This window comes from Epinephelus lanceolatus, chromosome 13, assembly GCF_041903045.1.
Source record: "Epinephelus lanceolatus isolate andai-2023 chromosome 13, ASM4190304v1, whole genome shotgun sequence".
Taxonomy (NCBI): domain Eukaryota; kingdom Metazoa; phylum Chordata; class Actinopteri; order Perciformes; family Serranidae; genus Epinephelus; species Epinephelus lanceolatus.
In genome coordinates, this window is record NC_135746.1 from 830001 (window position 1) to 849746 (window position 19746).

General features: G+C 49.9%; 1 protein-coding gene across 8 annotated transcripts in view; it reads left to right on the forward strand.

Moving 5' to 3' along the window:
* cdc42bpb (CDC42 binding protein kinase beta (DMPK-like)) overlaps nucleotides 1-19746 on the forward strand; it is a 63589-nt gene that overhangs the window by 12995 nt on the left and 30848 nt on the right. For 4 of the 8 annotated variants that reach the window (XM_078173610.1, XM_078173615.1, XM_078173611.1 and 1 more), the window contains exons 6-18: nucleotides 308-401; nucleotides 605-805; nucleotides 1353-1601; nucleotides 2784-3027; nucleotides 3940-4047; nucleotides 8048-8181; nucleotides 10152-10394; nucleotides 11293-11403; nucleotides 11628-11872; nucleotides 12082-12187; nucleotides 12402-12526; nucleotides 17375-17480; nucleotides 19209-19271. In XM_078173610.1, coding sequence (XP_078029736.1) covers nucleotides 308-401; nucleotides 605-805; nucleotides 1353-1601; nucleotides 2784-3027; nucleotides 3940-4047; nucleotides 8048-8181; nucleotides 10152-10394; nucleotides 11293-11403; nucleotides 11628-11872; nucleotides 12082-12187; nucleotides 12402-12526; nucleotides 17375-17480; nucleotides 19209-19271 — 2029 coding nt within the window. The remainder of the gene's footprint in view (nucleotides 1-307; nucleotides 402-604; nucleotides 806-1352; nucleotides 1602-2783; nucleotides 3028-3939; nucleotides 4048-8047; nucleotides 8182-10151; nucleotides 10395-11292; nucleotides 11404-11627; nucleotides 11873-12081; nucleotides 12188-12401; nucleotides 12527-17374; nucleotides 17481-19208; nucleotides 19272-19746) is intronic. The other 4 variants (XM_078173612.1, XM_078173617.1, XM_078173613.1 and 1 more) reach the window with 2 other exon arrangements.

Here is a 19746-nt window from a genome sequence, read left to right on the forward strand (position 1 = left end):
CCCTGCCTGTCAGTCTGAACTCAGGGCACCACAGGTCTGAAAGTCTGATGATACGCCACTCCCTACTGTCCCTGAACACATCACAACATCACATGTTCACTTTGTTCATGTTTGAACGCACCCCGACTCTGACCTCTAAGGAACATAAGTCTTTCAGTGTGTTTTACTAGTTACTTAACGGTTGATTTTAACTGGTTATTTAAGGCATTTGACTGGTTTTATAATGATTTTTACTGGAGATTTAAGGTGTTTTATTGGTTATTTAAGTTGAACTGGTTATTAATTTAAGGTGTTTGTTCTGTCACAGGGACATCAAACCAGACAACGTCCTCCTGGATGTTAATGGTCACATCCGCCTCGCAGACTTCGGCTCTTGTCTCCGTATGATGGAGGACGGCACGGTAACACACCAATACGTCACACAGTCATGTTGAGTTCAACGTTAACTGAGTTCAGTCTCTGTGTGAAGCAGCTTCGCTTCACTGGGTTCAGTTTGAGAGTGAACTGGTCTGACTGGACAGTTAACTGGTTTTAATGTAGAGAAGTGAGTGCTCCAGAGACAGACTGAAGGACTCGTCCTGTGGTCTCTGTGGTCTCGGTGCAGGTCCAGTCCTCCGTGGCGGTGGGCACTCCAGACTACATCTCCCCAGAGATCCTGCAGGCGATGGAGGACGGGATGGGCCGCTACGGACCGGAGTGTGACTGGTGGTCTCTGGGGGTCTGCATGTACGAGATGCTGTATGGAGAGACGCCGTTCTACGCCGAGTCGCTGGTGGAAACTTATGGCAAGATCATGAACCACGAGGTGAGAAACACCTGCTCAGGTCATCTGAAAATGTCCAGCAACTAAAATGTTGATCCAGTCGAGTCAGATGTTTTTAATAGAATCAGACTAAAACAAAGAAGTGTCAGATCTTCTGTGTGAGCGCTGTGAGGACATGAGGACAGTTAGGACTGTGAGGACATGAGGTTGTAAGGACTATGAGGACAGTTAGGACTGTAAGGACTATGAGGACAGTTAGGACTGTAAGGACTATGAGGACTGTGAGCACTGTGAGGACAGTTCAGACTGTGAGGACTGTTCAGACTGTGAGGACAGTTAAGACAGTGAGGACTGTCCCCAGATGATGATTCGTGGGACAGACAATAAGTGGAGCTGCTCCGTATTTCAGCTCCTCTGCTTTTTCCAGGTTATCTGTTTGTCTCCAGACTCTCGTCCTACTTCCTCTTTTCTAAATCTGAACGGGTCTCAGTGGACGGACGCCGGCGTCCTGCTCTCCATTTCTGTCTCATTATCTCTGTCCGTCCTCTTTGCTCCCCTCACACTGTTTCTCCTCGCTGTTTGTCTCCAGGACCGTTTCCAGTTCCCCTCCCACGTGACCGATGTGTCCGAGGATGCCAAGGACCTGATCCAGCGCCTGCTGTGCTCCAGGGAACGCCGGCTGGGCCTGAACGGGATCTCTGACTTCAAGAGCCACCCATTCTTCAGCGGGATCGACTGGGACAACATCCGGTCCACCGAGGCCCCCTACATCCCCGACGTGTCCTCGCCCACTGACACCTCCAACTTCGACGTGGATGACGACGTCCTCAAGAACCCGGTGAGGACAAACACCGAGTCCTGAACCAGTTAGTCACAGTGTACCAGTGATTGGTCTGTCAGATCCTTACTCAAGTCCTTCAGGTCCAGACTCAAGTCCTTTAGGCCCTGACTCGAGTCTTCAGGTAATGGCTCGAGTCGTCAAGGTCCTGCCTTTAGTCCTTCAGGTCCTGACTCGAGTGTCTCGGGTCTAGCCTGTAATCTTCAGGCCCAGACCCAAGACTTTTAGGTCGTGACTCGGGACTGTCAGGTCCTGACTCTAGTCCCTAAGGTCCTGACCCTAATCTCACAGGTCCTGACCTTAGTCTTTCTGAGGTTTTGACTTTAGTCTCTCAGGTCCTGACCCTAGTCTCTCAGGTCCTGACCTTAGTCTTTCTGAGGTCTTGACTTTAGTCTCTCAGGTCCTGACCCTAGTCTCTCAGGTCCTGACCTTAGTCTTTCTGAGGTTTTGACTTTAGTCTCTCAGGTCCTGACCTTAGTCTTTCTGAGGTTTTGACTTTAGTCTCTCAGGTCCTGACCTTAGTCTTTCTGAGGTTTTGACTTTAGCCTCTCAGGTCCTGACCCTAGTCTTTCTGAGGTTTTGACTTTAGTCTCTCAGGTCCTGACCCTAGTCTCTCAGGTCCTGACCTTAGTCTTTCTGAGGTCTTGACTTTAGTCTCTCAGGTCCTGACCCTAGTCTCTCAGGTCCTGACCTTAGTCTTTCTGAGGTTTTGACTTTAGTCTCTCAGGCCCTGACCTTAGTCTTTCTGAGGTTTTGACTTTAGTCTTTCAGGTCCTGACCCTAGTCTCTCAGGTCCTGACCCTAGTCTCACAGGTCCTGACCTTAGTCTTTCTGAGGTCTTGACTTTAGTCTCTCAGGTCCTGACCCTAGTCTCTCAGGTCCTGACCTTAGTCATTCTGAGGTTTTGACTTAATCTTACAGGTCCTGACCTTAGTCTTTCTGAGGTTTTGACTTAATCTTACAGGTCCTGACCTTAGTCTTTCTGAGGTTTTGACTTTAGTCTTACAGGTCCTGACCTTAGTCTTTCTGAGGTCTTGACTTTAGTCTCTCAGGTTCTGGCTCTAGTCTCACAGGTCCTGTCTGGAGTCCCGCGGTCTGGTCCTGACCCATGACCTATCCGTATACTAACACACACTCCAGAATGTGACGGTCGTCGAGTCTCACTGAGTGTTTTTTCTGCAGGACATCGGCCCTCCAGTATCTCACACTGGTTTTACTGGGCAGCACCTCCCCTTCGTCGGCTTCACCTACACCACTGACAGCTGCTTTGCTGACTGCAGCTCCATCAGCCGGGTGGAGCTCGGCATCCGCCAGGAGGGGGAGGGTGAGGAGGGAGGAGGAGGAGGAGGGCAGGAAGTGGAGGCTTTCGAGAGGAGGATCCGCCGACTGGAGCAGGAGAAACAGGAGCTGAACCGAAAACTGCAGGGTGAGACACCGCGAGTACACGGACCGCCGTGTAGTACTGATATAGTTGTGATGTAGTTCTGAAGTAGTACTCTGATGTAGTACTAATGCAGTCCTGATGTAGTTCTGATGTAGTACTGATGTAGTTGTGATGTAGTTCTGAAGTAGTACTCTGATGTAGTACTAATGCAGTCCTGATGTAGTTCTGATGTAGTACTGATGTAGTTCTGATGTAGTACTGATGTAATACTGATGTAGTTCAGAAGTAGTACTGATGTAGTACTCTGATGTAGTACTGGTGTAGTTATAATGTAGTACTTTGATGTAGTTCCAATATAGTACTCTGATGTGGTACTGCTGTAGTTCAGATGTAGTTCTGATGTAGTACTGATGTAGTTCCGATGTAGTACTCTGATGTAGTACTGATGTAGTTCTGATTTGGTACTGATGTAGTTCAAATGTAGTACTGATGTAGTACTCTGATGTAGTTCCGATGTAGTACTCTGATGTAGTTCCAATATAGTACTCTGATGCAGTTCAGATGTAGTTCTGATGTAGTACTGATGTAATACTCTGATGTAGTACTGATGTAGTTTCGATGTAATGTTCTGATGTAGTTCTGATGTGGTACTGATGTAGTTCAGATGTAGTTCGGATGTAGTACTGATGTAATAGTCTGATGTAGTACCGATGTAGTTCCAATGTAGTACTCTGATGTGGTACTGATGTAGTTCAGATGTAGTTTGGATGTAGTTCCGATGTAGTACTCTGATGTAGTTCTGATGTAGTACTGATGTAGTACACTGATGTAGTTCAGATGTAGTTTGGATGTAGTACTGATGTAGTTCCAATGTAGTACTCTGATGTAGTTTGGATGTAGTACTGATGTAGTTCAGATGTAGTACTCTGATGTGGCACTGTGTGTATGTTGCAGAGTCGACTCAGGCGCTGCAGGCTCCGGCCCGAGGAGGAACTCTGAGTCGTGACAAAGAGATCAAGAAGCTGAACGAGGAGATCGAGCGGCTGAAGAAGAAGCTGGCAGGTGAGAGCAGTTCATGTTGTAGGTGATGGAGCTGCAGCAGCTGGTAGTTGATGTTGTAGGTGATGGAGCTGCTGCAGCAGCTGGTAGTTGATGTTGTAGGTGATGGAGCTGCGGCAGCTGGTAGTTGATGTTGTAGGTGATGGAGCTGCAGCAGCTGGTAGTTGATGTTGTAGGTGATGGAGCTGCAGCAGCTGGTAGTTGATGTTGTAGATGATGTAGCTGCAGCAGCTGGTAGTTGATGTTGTAGGTGATGGAGCTGCAGCAGCTGGTAGTTGATGTTGTAGATGATGTAGCTGCAGCAGCTGGTAGTTGATGTTTGGGTGATGTAGCTGCAGCAGCTGGTAGTTGATGTTGTAGGTGATGGAGCTGCAGCAGCTGGTAGTTGATGTTGTAGGTGATGGAGCAGCAGCAGCTGGTAGTTGATGTTGTAGGTGATGGAGCTGCTGCAGCAGCTGGTAGTTGATGTTGTAGGTGATGGAGCTGCGGCAGCTGGTAGTTGATGTTGTAGATGATGTAGCTGCAGCAGCTGGTAGTTGATGTTGTAGGTGATGGAGCAGCAGCAGCTGGTAGTTGATGTTGCAAGTGATGTAGCTGCAGCAGCTGGTAGTCGATGTTGCAGGTGATGTAGCTGCAGCAGCTGGTAGTTGATGTTGCAGGTGATGTAGCTGCAGCAGCTGGTAGTTGATGTTTGGGTGATGGAGCAGCAGCAGCAGCTGGTAGTTGATGTTTGGGTGATGGAGCTGCAGCAGCTGGTAGTTGATGTTGTAGGTGATGGAGCTGCAGCAGCTGGTAGTTGATGTTGTAGGTGATATAGCTGCAGCAGCTGGTAGTTGATGTTTGGGTGATGTAGCTGCAGCAGCTGGTAGTTGATATTTGGGTGATGGAGCAGCAGCAGCAGCTGGTAGTTGATGTTTGGGTGATGGAGCTGCTGCAGCAGCTGGTAGTTGATGTTGTAGGTGATGGAGCTGCGGCAGCTGGTAGTTGATGTTGTAGGTGATGGAGCTGCAGCAGCTGGTAGTTGATGTTGTAGGTGATGGAGCTGCAGCAGCTGGTAGTTGATGTTGTAGGTGATGGAGCTGCTGCAGCAGCTGGTAGTTGATGTTGTAGGTGATGGAGCTGCAGCAGCTGGTAGTTGATGTTGTAGGTGATGGAGCTGCAGCAGCTGGTAGTTGATGTTGTAGGTGATGGAGCTGCAGCAGCTGGTAGTTGATGTTGTAGATGATGTAGCTGCAGCAGCTGGTAGTTGATGTTGTAGGTGATGGAGCTGCAGCAGCTGGTAGTTGATGTTGTAGATGATGTAGCTGCAGCAGCTGGTAGTTGATGTTTGGGTGATGTAGCTGCAGCAGCTGGTAGTTGATGTTGTAGGTGATGGAGCAGCAGCAGCTGGTAGTTGATGTTGCAAGTGATGTAGCTGCAGCAGCTGGTAGTCGATGTTGCAGGTGATGTAGCTGCAGCAGCTGGTAGTTGATGTTTGGGTGATGTAGCAGCAGCAGCTGGTAGTTGATGTTTGGGTGATGGAGCAGCAGCAGCAGCTGGTAGTTGATGTTTGGGTGATGGAGCTGCAGCAGCTGGTAGTTGATGTTGTAGGTGATGTAGCTGCAGCAGCTGGTAGTTGATGTTGTAGGTGATATAGCTGCAGCAGCTGGTAGTTGATGTTTGGGTGATGGAGCTGCAGCAGCTGGTAGTTGATGTTTGGGTGATGGAGCAGCAGCAGCAGCTGGTAGTTGATGTTTGGGTGATGGAGCTGCAGCAGCTGGTAGTTGATGTTGTAGGTGATGGAGCTGCAGCAGCTGGTAGTTGATGTTGTAGGTAATGGAGATGCAGCAGCTGGTAGTTGATGTTGTAGGTGATGGAGCAGCAGCAGCTGGTAGTTGATGTTGTAGGTGATGGAGCTGCAGCAGCTGGTAGTTGATGTTGTAGGTAATGGAGCTGCAGCAGCTGGTAGTTGATGTTGTAGGTAATGGAGCTGCAGCAGCTGGTAGTTGATGTTGTAGGTAATGGAGCTGCAGCAGCTGGTAGTTGATATTGTAGGTGATGGAGCTGCGGCAGCTGGTAGTTGATGTTGTAGGTGATGGAGCTGCAGCAGCTGGTAGTTGATGTTTGGGTGATGTAGCTGCAGCAGCTGGTAGTTGATGTTGCAGGTGATGGAGCTGCAGCAGCTGGTAGTTGATGTTGTAGGTGATGTAGCTGCAGCAGCTGGTAGTTGATGTTGTAGGTGATGGAGCTGCTGCAGCAGCTGGTAGTTGATGTTGTAGGTGATGGAGCTGCAGCAGCTGGTAGTTGATGTTGTAGATGATGTAGCTGCAGCAGCTGGTAGTTGATGTTGTAGGTGATGGAGCTGCAGCAGCTGGTAGTTGATGTTTGGGTGATGGAGCAGCAGCAGCAGCTGGTAGTTGATGTTTGGGTGATGGAGCTGCAGCAGCTGGTAGTTGATGTTGTAGGTGATGGAGCTGCAGCAGCTGGTAGTTGATGTTTGGGTGATGGAGCTGCAGCAGCTGGTAGTTGATGTTGTAGGTGATGTAGCTGCAGCAGCTGGTAGTTGATGTTGTAGGTGATATAGCTGCAGCAGCTGGTAGTTGATGTTTGGGTGATGGAGCTGCAGCAGCTGGTAGTTGATGTTGTAAATGATGTAGCTGCAGCAGCTGGTAGTTGATGTTGTAGGTGATGGAGCTGCAGCAGCTGGTAGTTGATGTTTGGGTGATGGAGCAGCAGCAGCAGCTGGTAGTTGATGTTTGGGTGATGGAGCTGCAGCAGCTGGTAGTTGATGTTGTAGGTGATGGAGCTGCAGCAGCTGGTAGTTGATGTTGTAGGTAATGGAGCTGCAGCAGCTGGTAGTTGATGTTGTAGGTGATGGAGCTGCAGCAGCTGGTAGTTGATGTTTGGGTGATGGAGCTGCAGCAGCTGGTAGTTGATGTTGTAGGTAATGGAGCTGCAGCAGCTGGTAGTTGATGTTGTAGGTAATGGAGCTGCAGCAGCTGGTAGTTGATGTTGTAGGTGATGGAGCTGCAGCAGCTGGTAGTTGATGTTGTAGGTGATGGAGCTGCAGCAGCTGGTAGTTGATGTTGTAGGTGATGGAGCTGCAGCAGCTGGTAGTTGATATTGTAGGTGATGGAGCTGCGGCAGCTGGTAGTTGATGTTGTAGGTGATGGAGCTGCAGCAGCTGGTAGTTGATGTTTGGGTGATGTAGCTGCAGCAGCTGGTAGTTGATGTTGCAGGTGATGGAGCTGCAGCAGCTGGTAGTTGATGTTGTAGGTGATGGAGCTGCAGCAGCTGGTAGTTGATGTTGTAGGTGATGGAGCTGCTGCGGCAGCTGGTAGTTGATGTTGTAGGTGATGGAGCAGCAGCAGCTGGTAGTTGATGTTGTAGATGATGTAGCTGCAGCAGCTGGTAGTTGATGTTGTAGGTGATGTAGCTGCTGCGGCATCTGGTAGTTGATGTTGTAGGTGATGGAGCTGCAGCAGCTGGTAGTTGATGTTGTAGATGATGGAGCTGCAGCAGCTGGTAGTTGATGTTGTAGATGATGGAGCAGCAGCAGCTGGTAGTTGATGTTTGGGTGATGGAGCTGCAGCAGCTGGTAGTTGATGTTGTAGGTGATGGAGCTGCAGCAGCTGGTAGTTGATGTTGTAGGTGATGTAGCTGCAGCAGCTGGTAGTTGATGTTGTAGGTGATGGAGCAGCAGCAGCTGGTAGTTGATGTTGTAGGTGATGGAGCTGCAGCAGCTGGTAGTTGATGTTGTAGGTGATGGAGCTGCAGCAGCTGGTAGTTGATGTTGTAGGTGATGGAGCTGCAGCAGCTGGTAGTTGATGTTGTAGATGATGGAGCTGCAGCAGCTGGTAGTTGATGTTGTAGGTGATGTAGCTGCAGCAGCTGGTAGTTGATGTTGTAGGTGATGGAGCTGCAGCAGCTGGTAGTTGATGTTGTAGGTGATGGAGCTGCAGTAGCACTTGTAGTTTTTGGTGGTCTTTAACAGTGAGTAAGCCCCACCCCCCTGCTGTGGTAGACTCTGATAGGCTGGAGCACCAGCTGGAGGAGGCGGTCACACTCAGACAGGACTATGAGAGCTCCGCCTCCAAACTGAAGACCCTGGAGAAGCAGGTGAAGACGCTGAAACAGGAGAAAGACGACGTCCACAAGGTATTTACCTAACAGCCACTCAGTGACCCAGCTGTCAGTCAACATCTGTTCATCAGGTCTGTGAGCGAGGAGCTGAGAAATGAGTGTGATGCAGTGTTCCCAGTGTGTCCCCAATATATCCCCAATATATCCCCAGTGTGTCCCCAATATATCCCCAATATATCCCCAGTGTGTCCCCAATATATCCCCACTATGTCCCCAATATATCCCCAGTGTGTCCCCAGTATATCCCCACTATGTCCCCAATATATCCCCAGTGTGTCCCAGTATATCCCCAGTTTGTCCCCAATATATCCCCAGTGTGTCCCCAATATATCCCCACTATGTCCCCAATATATCCCTAGTGTGTCCCCAATATATCCCCAGTGTGTCCCCAGTATATCCCCACTATGTCCCCAATATATCCCCAGTGTGTCCCCAGTATATCCCCAGTTTGTCCCCAATATATCCCCAGTGTGTCCCCAATATATCCCCAGTATGTCCCCAATATATCCCCAGTGTGTCCCCAATATATCCCCAGTGTGTCCCCACTATATCCCCACTATGTCTCCCATATATCCCCTGTGTGTCCCCAGTATATCCCCAGTGTGTCCCCAATATATCCCTAGTATGTCCCCAATATATCCCCAGTGTCCCCAGTATATCCCCACTATGTCCCCAATATATCCCCAGTGTGTCCCCAGTATATCCCCAGTTTGTCCCCAATATATCCCCAGTGTCTCCCCAATATATCCCCAGTATGTCCCCAATATATCCCCAGTGTCCCCCCAATATATCCCCAGTGTGTCCCCAATATATCCCCAGTGTGTCCCCAATATATCCCCACTATGTCCCCAATATATCCCCAGTGTGTCCCCAATATATCCCCACTATGTCCCCAATATATCCCCACTATGTCCCCAATATATCCCCAGTGTGTCCCCAATATATCCCCACTATGTCCCCAATATACCCCCAGTGTGTCCCCAATATATCCCCAGTTTGTCCCCAATATATCCCCACTATGTCCCCAATATATCCCCACTATGTCCCCAATATATCCCCAGTTTGTCCCCAATATATCCCCAGTGTGTCCCCAATATATCCCCAGTTTGTCCCCAATATATCCCCAGTGTGTCCCCAATATATCCCGTGTGTCCCCAATATATCCCCAGTGTGTCCCCAATATATCCCGTGTGTCCCCAATATATCCCCAGTTTGTCCCCACTATGTCCCCATTTTGTCCGCAATATATCCCCAGTTTGTCCCCAATATATCCCCAGTGTGTCCCCAATATGTTCCCAGTGTGTCTCCAGTGTGTCCCCAATATATCCCCAATGTGTCCCCACTATGTCCCCAGTGTGTCTTCAGTGTGTCCCCAATATATCCCCACTTTGTCCCCAGTATGTCCCCAATATATCCCCAGTGTGTCCCCAATATATCCCCAGTGTGTCTTCAGTGTGTCCCCAATATATCCCCACTTTGTCCCCAGTATGTCCCCAATATATCCCCAGTGTGTCCCCACTATGTCCTTAGTCTGTCCCCAATATATCCCCACTTTGTCCCCAGTATGCCCCCAATATATCCCCAATGTGTCCCCACTATGTCCCCAGTGTGTCCCCAATATATCCCCACTTTGTCCCCAGTATGTCCCCAATATATCCCCAGTGTGTCCCCACTATGTCCCCCAGTGTGTCCCCAATATATCCCTTGTGTGTCCCCACTATCTCCTTAGTCTGTCCCCAATGTGTCCCCAATATATCCCTTGTGTGTCTCCAATATGTCCCCAGTGTGTCCCCAATATATCCCCAGTGTGTCCCTAGTATGTCCCCAATATGTCCCCATTGTGTCCCTAGTGTGTCCCCAATATATCCCCCAGTGTGTCCCCAATATATCCCCCAGTGTGTCCCCAATATATCCCCCAGTGTGTCCTCAATATGTCCCCAGTGTGTCCCCAGTATGACGTGTGTGCTGTCGTCCTGTGTGAGCAGCAGCTGGCCGACTCTCTGGAGCGTTTGAGGAGTCAGACGAAGGAGCTGAAGGAGGCTCACTCTCAGAGGAAGCTGGCCCTGCAGGAGTTCTCAGACCTGTCGGAGAGGATGGCCGACCTCCGCTCCTCCAAACAGCGTCTGTCCCGACAGCTCCGGGACAAAGAGGAGGAGATGGACACCCTCCTGCAGAAGATGGACGCCATGAGACAGGACATCCGTAAGACGGAGAAGAACCGCAAGGAGGTGAGGCGGAGACGCTGACTGAGCAGACACAGGTCATGATGTTGTGTTTAATGAAATCTGCTTCTTATGAAATGTGTTGGTGAACACATCGTCCTGACAGGAGGTGAACTCGTCACGCTCTGCTCAGTAAAGACGATGAAAACCAAAAAGTGTGGCTGAAAGCCCCAGAAAAGAAAATCCGATTTGTTTTTTCATTGTGTTTCTAGGATGAAAAAAAAACTGATGTCACCCAATGCATCCTGTGCATCTTCTTCGCGGCTGGCAGACACTCTTCAGGTGCATTACCGCACCCACCAGGCTGGAGTGTGTGTGTCAGTGTTACCGGTGTGCCAGAAATTAGGGAACTGAGAAAGATGCGATTAAATGCGTTTTCTTTATTGCATTATTTTTTCTGTAATTAATTAATTGAAATTAACGCGTTAAAGTCCCAGCCCTCTTTGTTTCTGACCAAACTGTTGATAAACTGAACCTCCTTTAGTTCCTCCTGTTCACCACCAGAGGACGACAAACACCAACGTATATTTATACCTGCTGTCACTGTTTATGAACGTGACAGTCTGGTGACTTGTCCAGGGTGAACCCTGCCTCTCGCCCAATGTCAGCCGGGATAGGCTCCACCCCCTGCGACCCCCCAACAGGATAAGCTGTTACAGAAAACAAATAAATTCTCCAGATCATTAAGGCTGAGATAAACAAACTGAAGACGAATGTTCAGCCAGATGGAGAGATCGGGTTACTTTCCACCTTCCACTCAAACAAGCGACTGACCATCACAACCCTGCAGCTCATTGCTGCGACGGTGGCTCTGGTGTGAATGCAGCCTCAGAGAAGATGTAAGCTGCATAGGACAGGAAGGAGGGGGAAACCTTCAGAATAAAAGCATTCTGTGTGTTTTCAGCTGGAGGCTCAGCTGGACGATGCGAAGGCGGAGGCTTCGAAGGAGAGGAAGCTGAGGGAGCACAGTGAGGTTTACTCCAAACAGCTGGAGACGGAGCTGCAGAGCCTGAAGGTCAGAGGTCACACACACACACACACACACTGTTCACACTACTGTACCTGTGAGGACCCTCTGTGACATATTATATTACTCTGACCGCACAGGAAGCTGAACCTGATCGAACGTCTAACGTTTTATTTATTCAATCCTATAAACTAACACACTGTGATGGAGCGTTACGTATATATCCTAAAGATCCCAGTCCTTACGTTACATGATCGGGGTTCTGGTCTCAGTCTCAGCAGGGTCGGGGAGCAGCAGCTGGTGGGGCGGAGTCTCAGCAGGAGCTGTCCCGTGTCAAGGCGGAGCTCGATAAGAAGGTCCTGTTCTACGAGGAGGAGCTGTTGAGGAGAGACTCCGCCCACTCCTCAGAGATCAAAAACCTCCGTAAAGACCTGCAGGAGTCCGAGGGGGCGCAGCTCGCTGCCAACAAGGAGCTGCTGCAGCTCCGAGACAAGCTGGACAAGGCCAAGAGAGACAGGTGAGTCCTGCATCAGGTGAGACTGGAGGGACAGGTGAGTCCTGAACCAGGTTAAACTAGAGGGACAGGTAAGTCCTGCATCAGGTGAGACTGGAGAGGGACAGGTGAGTCCCGACCCAAGTTAAACTACAGGGACAGGTGAGTCCCGAACCAGGTTAAACTAGAGGGACAGGTGAGTCCTGATCCAGGTTTTGTTCTTGTCTCTGCAGACAAACTGAGATGGATGAAGCTGTTGCAGCTCTGAAGGAGAAATCTGAACGAGAGAAAAACATGCTGACAGAAGAAAATCGCAAACTGACGGCTGAAACTGACAAGGTGACAAAATCCTGAAGTACTGAGTCCACAAGAATCTGTGAATCTTCTTAAATGTTCTTTTGAATTTCATATATTATTATTTATCATGTGATCGTCCAGGCTCTTGCAGCTGTCTAATGTCTTGTGAGCCTGTATGGAATCAATCAGTCAGTAAGAATATCTGTAGCACTGTTACTGTCACTGCACATGCTCAGTAATGGTACGTCTCTCTCAGCTGTGTTCATTTGTGGACAAACTGACGGCTCAGAATCGCCAGCTGGAGGACGAACTACAGGACCTGTCATCTAAGAAGGAGAGCGTGGCGCACTGGGAGGCTCAGATCGCAGAGATCATCCAGTGGTGAGTCCGACCTGCAGGGGACACTCTGTGACTTTTGTGTCTGTGGTGGACGCTCTGTGACTTTCGTGTCTGTGGTGGACACTCTGTGACTGACGTATCTGTGTCTGTGGTGGACGTTATGTGACTGACGTGTCTGTGTCTGTGGTGGACACTCTGTGACTGACGTATCTGTGTCTGTGGTGGACGCTATGTGACTGACGTGTCTGTGTCTGTGGTGGACACTCTGTGACTGACGTATCTGTGTCTGTGGTGGACGCTATGTGACTGACGTATCTGTGTCTGTGGTGGACACTCTGTGACTGACGTATCTGTGTCTGTGGTGGACGCTCTGTGACTTTCGTGTCTGTGGTGGACACTCTGACTGACGTATCTGTGTCTGTGGTGGACGCTATGTGACTGACGTGTCTGTGTCTGTGGTGGACGCTCTGTGACTTTCGTGTCTGTGGTGGACACTCTGTGACTGACGTATCTGTGTCTGTGGTGGATGCTATGTGACTGACGTATCTGTGTCTGTGGTGGACGCTCTGTGACTGATGTGTCTGTGTCTGTGGTGGACGCTATGTGACTGACGTGTCTGTGTCTGTGGTGGACACTCTGTGACTGACGTATCTGTGTCTGTGGTGGACACTCTGTTACTGACGTATCTGTGTCTGGTGGACGCTATGTGACTGACGTATCTGTGTCTGTGGTGGACGCTATGTGACTGACGTGTCTGTGTCTGTGGTGGACACTCTGTGACTGACGTATCTGTGTCTGTGGTGGACGCTATGTGACTGACGTATCTGTGTCTGTGGTGGACACTCTGTGACTGATGTATCTGTGTCTGTGGTGGACGCTCTGTGACTTTCGTGTCTGTGGTGGACACTCTGACTGACGTATCTGTGTCTGTGGTGGACGCTATGTGACTGACGTGTCTGTGGTGGACACTCTGTGACTGACGTATCTGTGTCTGTGGTGGACGCTCTGTGACTTTCGTGTCTGTGGTGGACACTCTGACTGACGTATCTGTGTCTGTGGTGGACGCTATGTGACTGACGTGTCTGTGTCTGTGGTGGACTCTCTGTGTCTGTGGTGGACGCTCTATGACTGACGTGTCTGTGTCTGTGGTGGACTCTCTGTGTCTGTGGTGGACGCTCTATGACTGACGTGTCTGTGTCTGTGGTGGACCCTCTGTGTCTGTGGTGGACGCTCTGTGACTGACGTGTCTGTGTCTGTGGTGGACGCTCTATGACTGACGTGTCTGTGTCTGTGGTGGACCCTCTGTGTCTGTGGTGGACGCTCTGTGACTGACGTGTCTGTGTCTGTGGTGGACGCTCTGTGACTGACGTGTCTGTGTCTGTGGTGGACTCTCTGTGACTGAGGTGCCTGTGTCTGTGGTGGACTCTCTGTGACTGAGGTGGACGCTCTGTGACTGACGTGTCTGTGTCTGTGGTGGACGCTCTGTGACTGACGTGTCTGTGTCTGTGGTGGACTCTCTGTGACTGAGGTGTCTGTGTCTGTGGTGGACTCTCTGTGACTGAGGTGGACGCTCTGTGACTGACGTGTCTGTGGTGGACGCTATGTGACTGAGGTGGACGCTATGTGACTGACGTGTCTGTGTCTGTGGTGGACTCTGTGTCTGTGGTGGACGCTCTATGACTGACGTGTGTGTCTGTGGTGGACACTCTGTGACTGATGTGTCTGTGTCTGTGGTGGACGCTCTGTGACTGACGTGTCTGTGTCTGTGGTGGACTGTCTGTGACTGATGTGTCTGTGTCTGTGGTGGACTCTCTGTGACTGAGGTGGATGCTCTGTGACTGACATGTCTGTGACTGAGGTGGACGCTATGTGACTGACGTGTGTGTCTGTGGTGGATGCTATGTGACTGACGTGTCTGTGTCTGTGGTGGACGCTCTGTGACTTTCGTGTCTGTGGTGGACACTCTGTGACTGACGTATCTGTGTCTGTGGTGGATGCTATGTGACTGACGTATCTGTGTCTGTGGTGGACGCTATGTGACTGACGTATCTGTGTCTGTGGTGGACGCTATGTGACTGACGTGTCTGTGTCTGTGGTGGACACTCTGTGACTGACGTATCTGTGTCTGTGGTGGACACTCTGTTACTGACGTATCTGTGTCTGTGGTGGACGCTATGTGACTGACGTATCTGTGTCTGTGGTGGACGCTATGTGACTGACGTGTCTGTGTCTGTGGTGGACACTCTGTGACTGACGTATCTGTGTCTGTGGTGGACGCTATGTGACTGACGTATCTGTGTCTGTGGTGGACACTCTGTGACTGACGTATCTGTGTCTGTGGTGGACGCTCTGTGACTTTCGTGTCTGTGGTGGACACTCTGACTGACGTATCTGTGTCTGTGGTGGACGCTATGTGACTGACGTGTCTGTGTCTGTGTCTGTGGTGGATGCTCTGTGACTTTCGTGTCTGTGGTGGACACTCTGTGACTGACGTATCTGTGTCTGTGGTGGACACTCTGTTACTGACGTATCTGTGTCTGTGGTGGACGGTATGTGACTGACGTATCTGTGTCTGTGGTGGACGCTCTGTGACTGACGTGTCTGTGTCTGGTGGACGCTCTGTGACTTTCGTGTCTGTGGTGGACACTCTGTGACTGACGTATCTGTGTCTGTGGTGGACACTCTGTTACTGACGTATCTGTGTCTGTGGTGGATGCTCTGTGACTGACGTGTCTGTGTCTGTGGTGGATGCTCTGTGACTGACGTGTCTGTGTCTGTGGTGGACGCTCTGTGACTGACGTGTCTGTGTCTGTGGTGGACTCTCTGTGACTGACGTGTCTGTCTGTGGTGGACGCTCTGTGAATGACGTGTCTGTGTCTGTGGTGGACGCTCTGTGACTGATGTGTCTGTGTCTGTGGTGGACTCTCTGTGACTGACATGTCTGTGGTGGACTCTGTGTGACTGACGTGTCTGTGTCTGTGGTGGACTCTGTGTGACTGACGTGTCTGTGGTGGACTCTCTGTGAATGACGTGTCTGTGTCTGTGGTGGACGCTCTGTGACTGATGTGTCTGTGTCTGTGGTGGACTCTCTGTGACTGACATGTCTGTGGTGGACTCTGTGTGACTGACGTGTCTGTGTCTGTGGTGGACTCTGTGTGACTGACGTGTCTGTGGTGGACTCTCTGTGACTGACGTATCTGTGTCTGTGGTGGACGCTCTGTGACTGACGTGTCTGTGGTGGACGCTCTGTGACTGATGTGTCTGTGTCTGTGGTGGACTCTCTGTGACTGAGGTGGACGCTCTGTGACTGACGTGTCTGTGGTGGACTCTCTGTGACTGAGGTGGACGCTATGTGACTGACGTGTCTGTGTCTGTGGTGGACTCTGTGTCTGTGGTGGACACTCTGTGACTGATGTGTCTGTGTCTGTGGTGGACGCTCTGTGACTTTCGTGTCTGTGGTGGACGCTCTGTGACTTTCATGTCTGTGTCTGTGGTGGACGCTCTGTGACTTTCGTGTCTGTAGTGAACGCTCTGTGACTTTCGTGTCTGTGGTGGACACTCTCTGAGTGACGTATCTGTGTCTGTGGTGGACGTTATGTGACTGACGTGTCTGTGTCTGTGGTGGACACTCTGTGACTGACGTATCTGTGTCTGTGGTGGACGCTATGTGACTGACGTATCTGTGTCTGGTGGACGCTCTGTGACTTTCGTGTCTGTGGTGGACACTCTGTGACTGACGTATCTGTGTCTGTGGTGGACGCTATGTGACTGACGTATCTGTGTCTGTGGTGGACGCTCTGTGACTTTTGTGTCTGTGGTGGACTCTCTGTGACTGACGTATCTGTGTCTGTGGTGGACACTCTGTTACTGACATATCTGTGTCTGTGGTGGACGCTCTGTGACTGACGTATCTGTGTCTGTGGTGGACGCTATGTGACTGACGTGTCTGTGTCTGTGGTGGACGCTCTGTGACTTTCGTGTCTGTGGTGGACGCTCTGTGACTGATGTGTCTGTGTCTGTGGTGGACTCTCTGTGTCTGTGGTGGACGCTCTATGACTGACGTGTCTGTCTGTGGTGGACTGTCTGTGTCTGTGGTGGACGCTCTATGACTGACGTGTCTGTGTCTGTGGTGGACCCTCTGTGTCTGTGGTGGACGCTCTGTGACTGACGTGTCTGTGTCTGTGGTGGACGCTCTATGACTGACGTGTCTGTGTCTGTGGTGGACCCTCTGTGTCTGTGGTGGACGCTCTGTGACTGACGTGTCTGTGTCTGTGGTGGACGCTCTGTGACTGACGTGTCTGTGTCTGTGGTGGACTCTCTGTGACTGAGGTGCCTGTGTCTGTGGTGGACTCTCTGTGACTGAGGTGGACGCTCTGTGACTGACGTGTCTGTGTCTGTGGTGGACGCTCTGTGACTGACGTGTCTGTGTCTGTGGTGGACTCTCTGTGACTGAGGTGTCTGTGTCTGTGGTGGACTCTCTGTGACTGAGGTGGACGCTCTGTGACTGACGTGTCTGTGGTGGACGCTATGTGACTGAGGTGGACGCTATGTGACTGATGTGTCTGTGTCTGTGGTGGACTCTGTGTCTGTGGTGGACGCTCTATGACTGACGTGTGTGTCTGTGGTGGACACTCTGTGACTGATGTGTCTGTGTCTGTGGTGGACGCTCTGTGACTGACGTGTCTGTGTCTGTGGTGGACTGTCTGTGACTGATGTGTCTGTGTCTGTGGTGGACTCTCTGTGACTGAGGTGGATGCTCTGTGACTGACATGTCTGTGACTGAGGTGGACGCTATGTGACTGACGTGTGTGTCTGTGGTGGATGCTATGTGACTGATGTGTCTGTGTCTGTGGTGGACGCTCTGTGACTGATGTGTCTGTGGTGTTTCAGGGTCAGTGATGAGAAGGATGCCCGTGGGTACCTTCAGGCTCTGGCTACTAAGATGACGGAGGAACTGGAAACTCTGCGCAGCTCCAGTCTGGGACCACGACCTCTGGTAACACACACCTACACACTGAAACCAGTGTGAGCCAGTTCAGAGCAACAACACCCACAGACCCTCACAACCTGTCAGTAGTACTTATGTCAGACTTAATACTATCAGTAGTACCTACATCAGTAGTATTGTCAGTAGTACCTGTTGCAGTAGTCCTGTCAGTAATACCAGCATCAGTAGTACTGTCAGTAGTACCTGCATCAGTAGTACTGTCAGTAGTACCTGTGGCAGTAGTACTGTCGGTAATACCTGCGTCAGTAGTACTGTCGGTAGTACCTGTAGCAGTAGTTCTGTCAGTAGTACCTGCGTCAGTAATACCTGCGTCAGTAGTCCAGTCAGTAGTACCTGTGTCAGTAGTACTGTCAGTAGTACATGTGTCAGTTGTACATGTGTCAGTAGTACTGTCAGAAGTACATGTGTCAGTTGTACATGTGTCAGTAGTACTGTCAGAAGTACATGTGTCAGTTGTACATGTGTCAGTAGTACTGTCAGAAATACATGTGTCAGTAGTACCTGCGTCAGTAGTACTGTCAGTAGTACATGTGTCAGTTGTACATGTGTCAGTAGTACTGTCAGAAGTACCTGTGTCAGTAGTATCTGTTTCAGTAGTACTGTCAGTAGTACATGTGTCAGTTGTACATGTTTCAGTAGTACTGTCAGAAGTACATGTGTCAGTTGTACATGTGTCAGTAGTACTGTCAGAAGTACATGTGTCAGTAGTACCTGCGTCAGTAGTACTGTCAGAAGTACGTGTGTCAGTAGTACCTGCTTCAGTAGTACCTGTGTCAGTAGTACTGTCAGAAGTACATGTGTCAGTAGTACTGTCAGTAGTACTGTCAGTAGTACATGTGTCAGTAGTACCTGCGTCAGTAGTACTGTCAGAAGTACATGTGTCAGTAGTACTGTCAGAAGTACCTGTGTCAGTAGTACTGTTAGTAGTACATGTGTCAGTAGTACTGTCAGAAGTACCTGTGTCAGTAGTACATGTGTCAGAAGTACACGTGTCAGTAGTTCTGTCAGAAGTACCTGTGTCAGTAGTACTGTCAGTAGTACCTGCGTCAGTAGTACTGTCAGAAGTACATGTGTCAGTAGTACCTGCTTCAGTAGTACGTGTCAGTAGTACCTGTGTCAGTAGTACTGTCAGAAGTACATGTGTCAGTAGTACCTGCTTCAGTAGTATTGTCAGTAGTACATGTGTCAGTAGTACTGTCAGAAGTACCTGTGTCAGTAGTACATGTGTCAGTAGTACTGTCAGAAGTACCTGTGTCAGTAGTACATGTGTCCGAAGTACACGTGTCAGTAGTTCTGTCAGAAATACATGTGTCAGTAGTACTGTCAGTAGTACATGTGTCAGTAGTACTGTCAGAGGTACCTGTGTCAGTAGTACCTGTGTCAGTAGTACATGTGTCAGTAGTACTGTCAGAAGTACCTGTGTCAGTAGTACTGTCAGTAGTACTGTCAGAAGTACCTGTGTCAGTAGTACATGTGTCAGTAGTACTGTCAGTAGTACATGTGTCAGTAGTACTGTCAGAAGTACCTGTGTCAGTTGTACATGTGTCAGTAGTACATGTGTCAGTAGTACTGTCAGAAGTACCTGTGTCAGTTGTACATGTGTCAGTAGTACATGTGTCAGTAGTACTCAGTAGTACATGTGTCAGTAGTACATGTGTCAGTAGTACATGTGTCAGTAGTACTCAGTAGTTTTTTTCTTTCAATCTGCTGTCTCAGCCTGAGTCAGGAGTGGCCACGCCTCCTAAGAAGCCTTGGCCTCCAATTGGTGGAGACAGGAGGGTGAGTGTGTCAGTCACTGCTTTCAGCCAATCAGGATTCACTCAGCCTCATTATGGGCGGGGTCTAAGAAGCTTGCATGGCTATTGGCTTGTACATCAGCCTGTACAGGAGTCCTTCAGGGATCCTCATCAACTCTGAGGAGGTCCCATTAGTCCTTGAGGGGTCTGGACTTTGCAGAGCTCTTAGATCAGGTTTTCCAGTATCAGGAGGGGTAGTGCCATATGATTTCACCCAGCAACCAAATCAGTGACATCATCCATCAGGAGGTCACATGGGGTCAGATATCATGCTCAAACAACGCTATGTGCATGGGCTGCTCTGATTGGCTGACTGCTCCATTTGTTGCTGCCAATGAGGGGAAACTTCTGGTGCTTCCAGACACCTGAGACCACTGCTGTCCACCTGTGACCTCATCACACAGGAAGTGCTGATCAGAATCATATAATCAATACAGCTTCTGATTAATCAATGATCC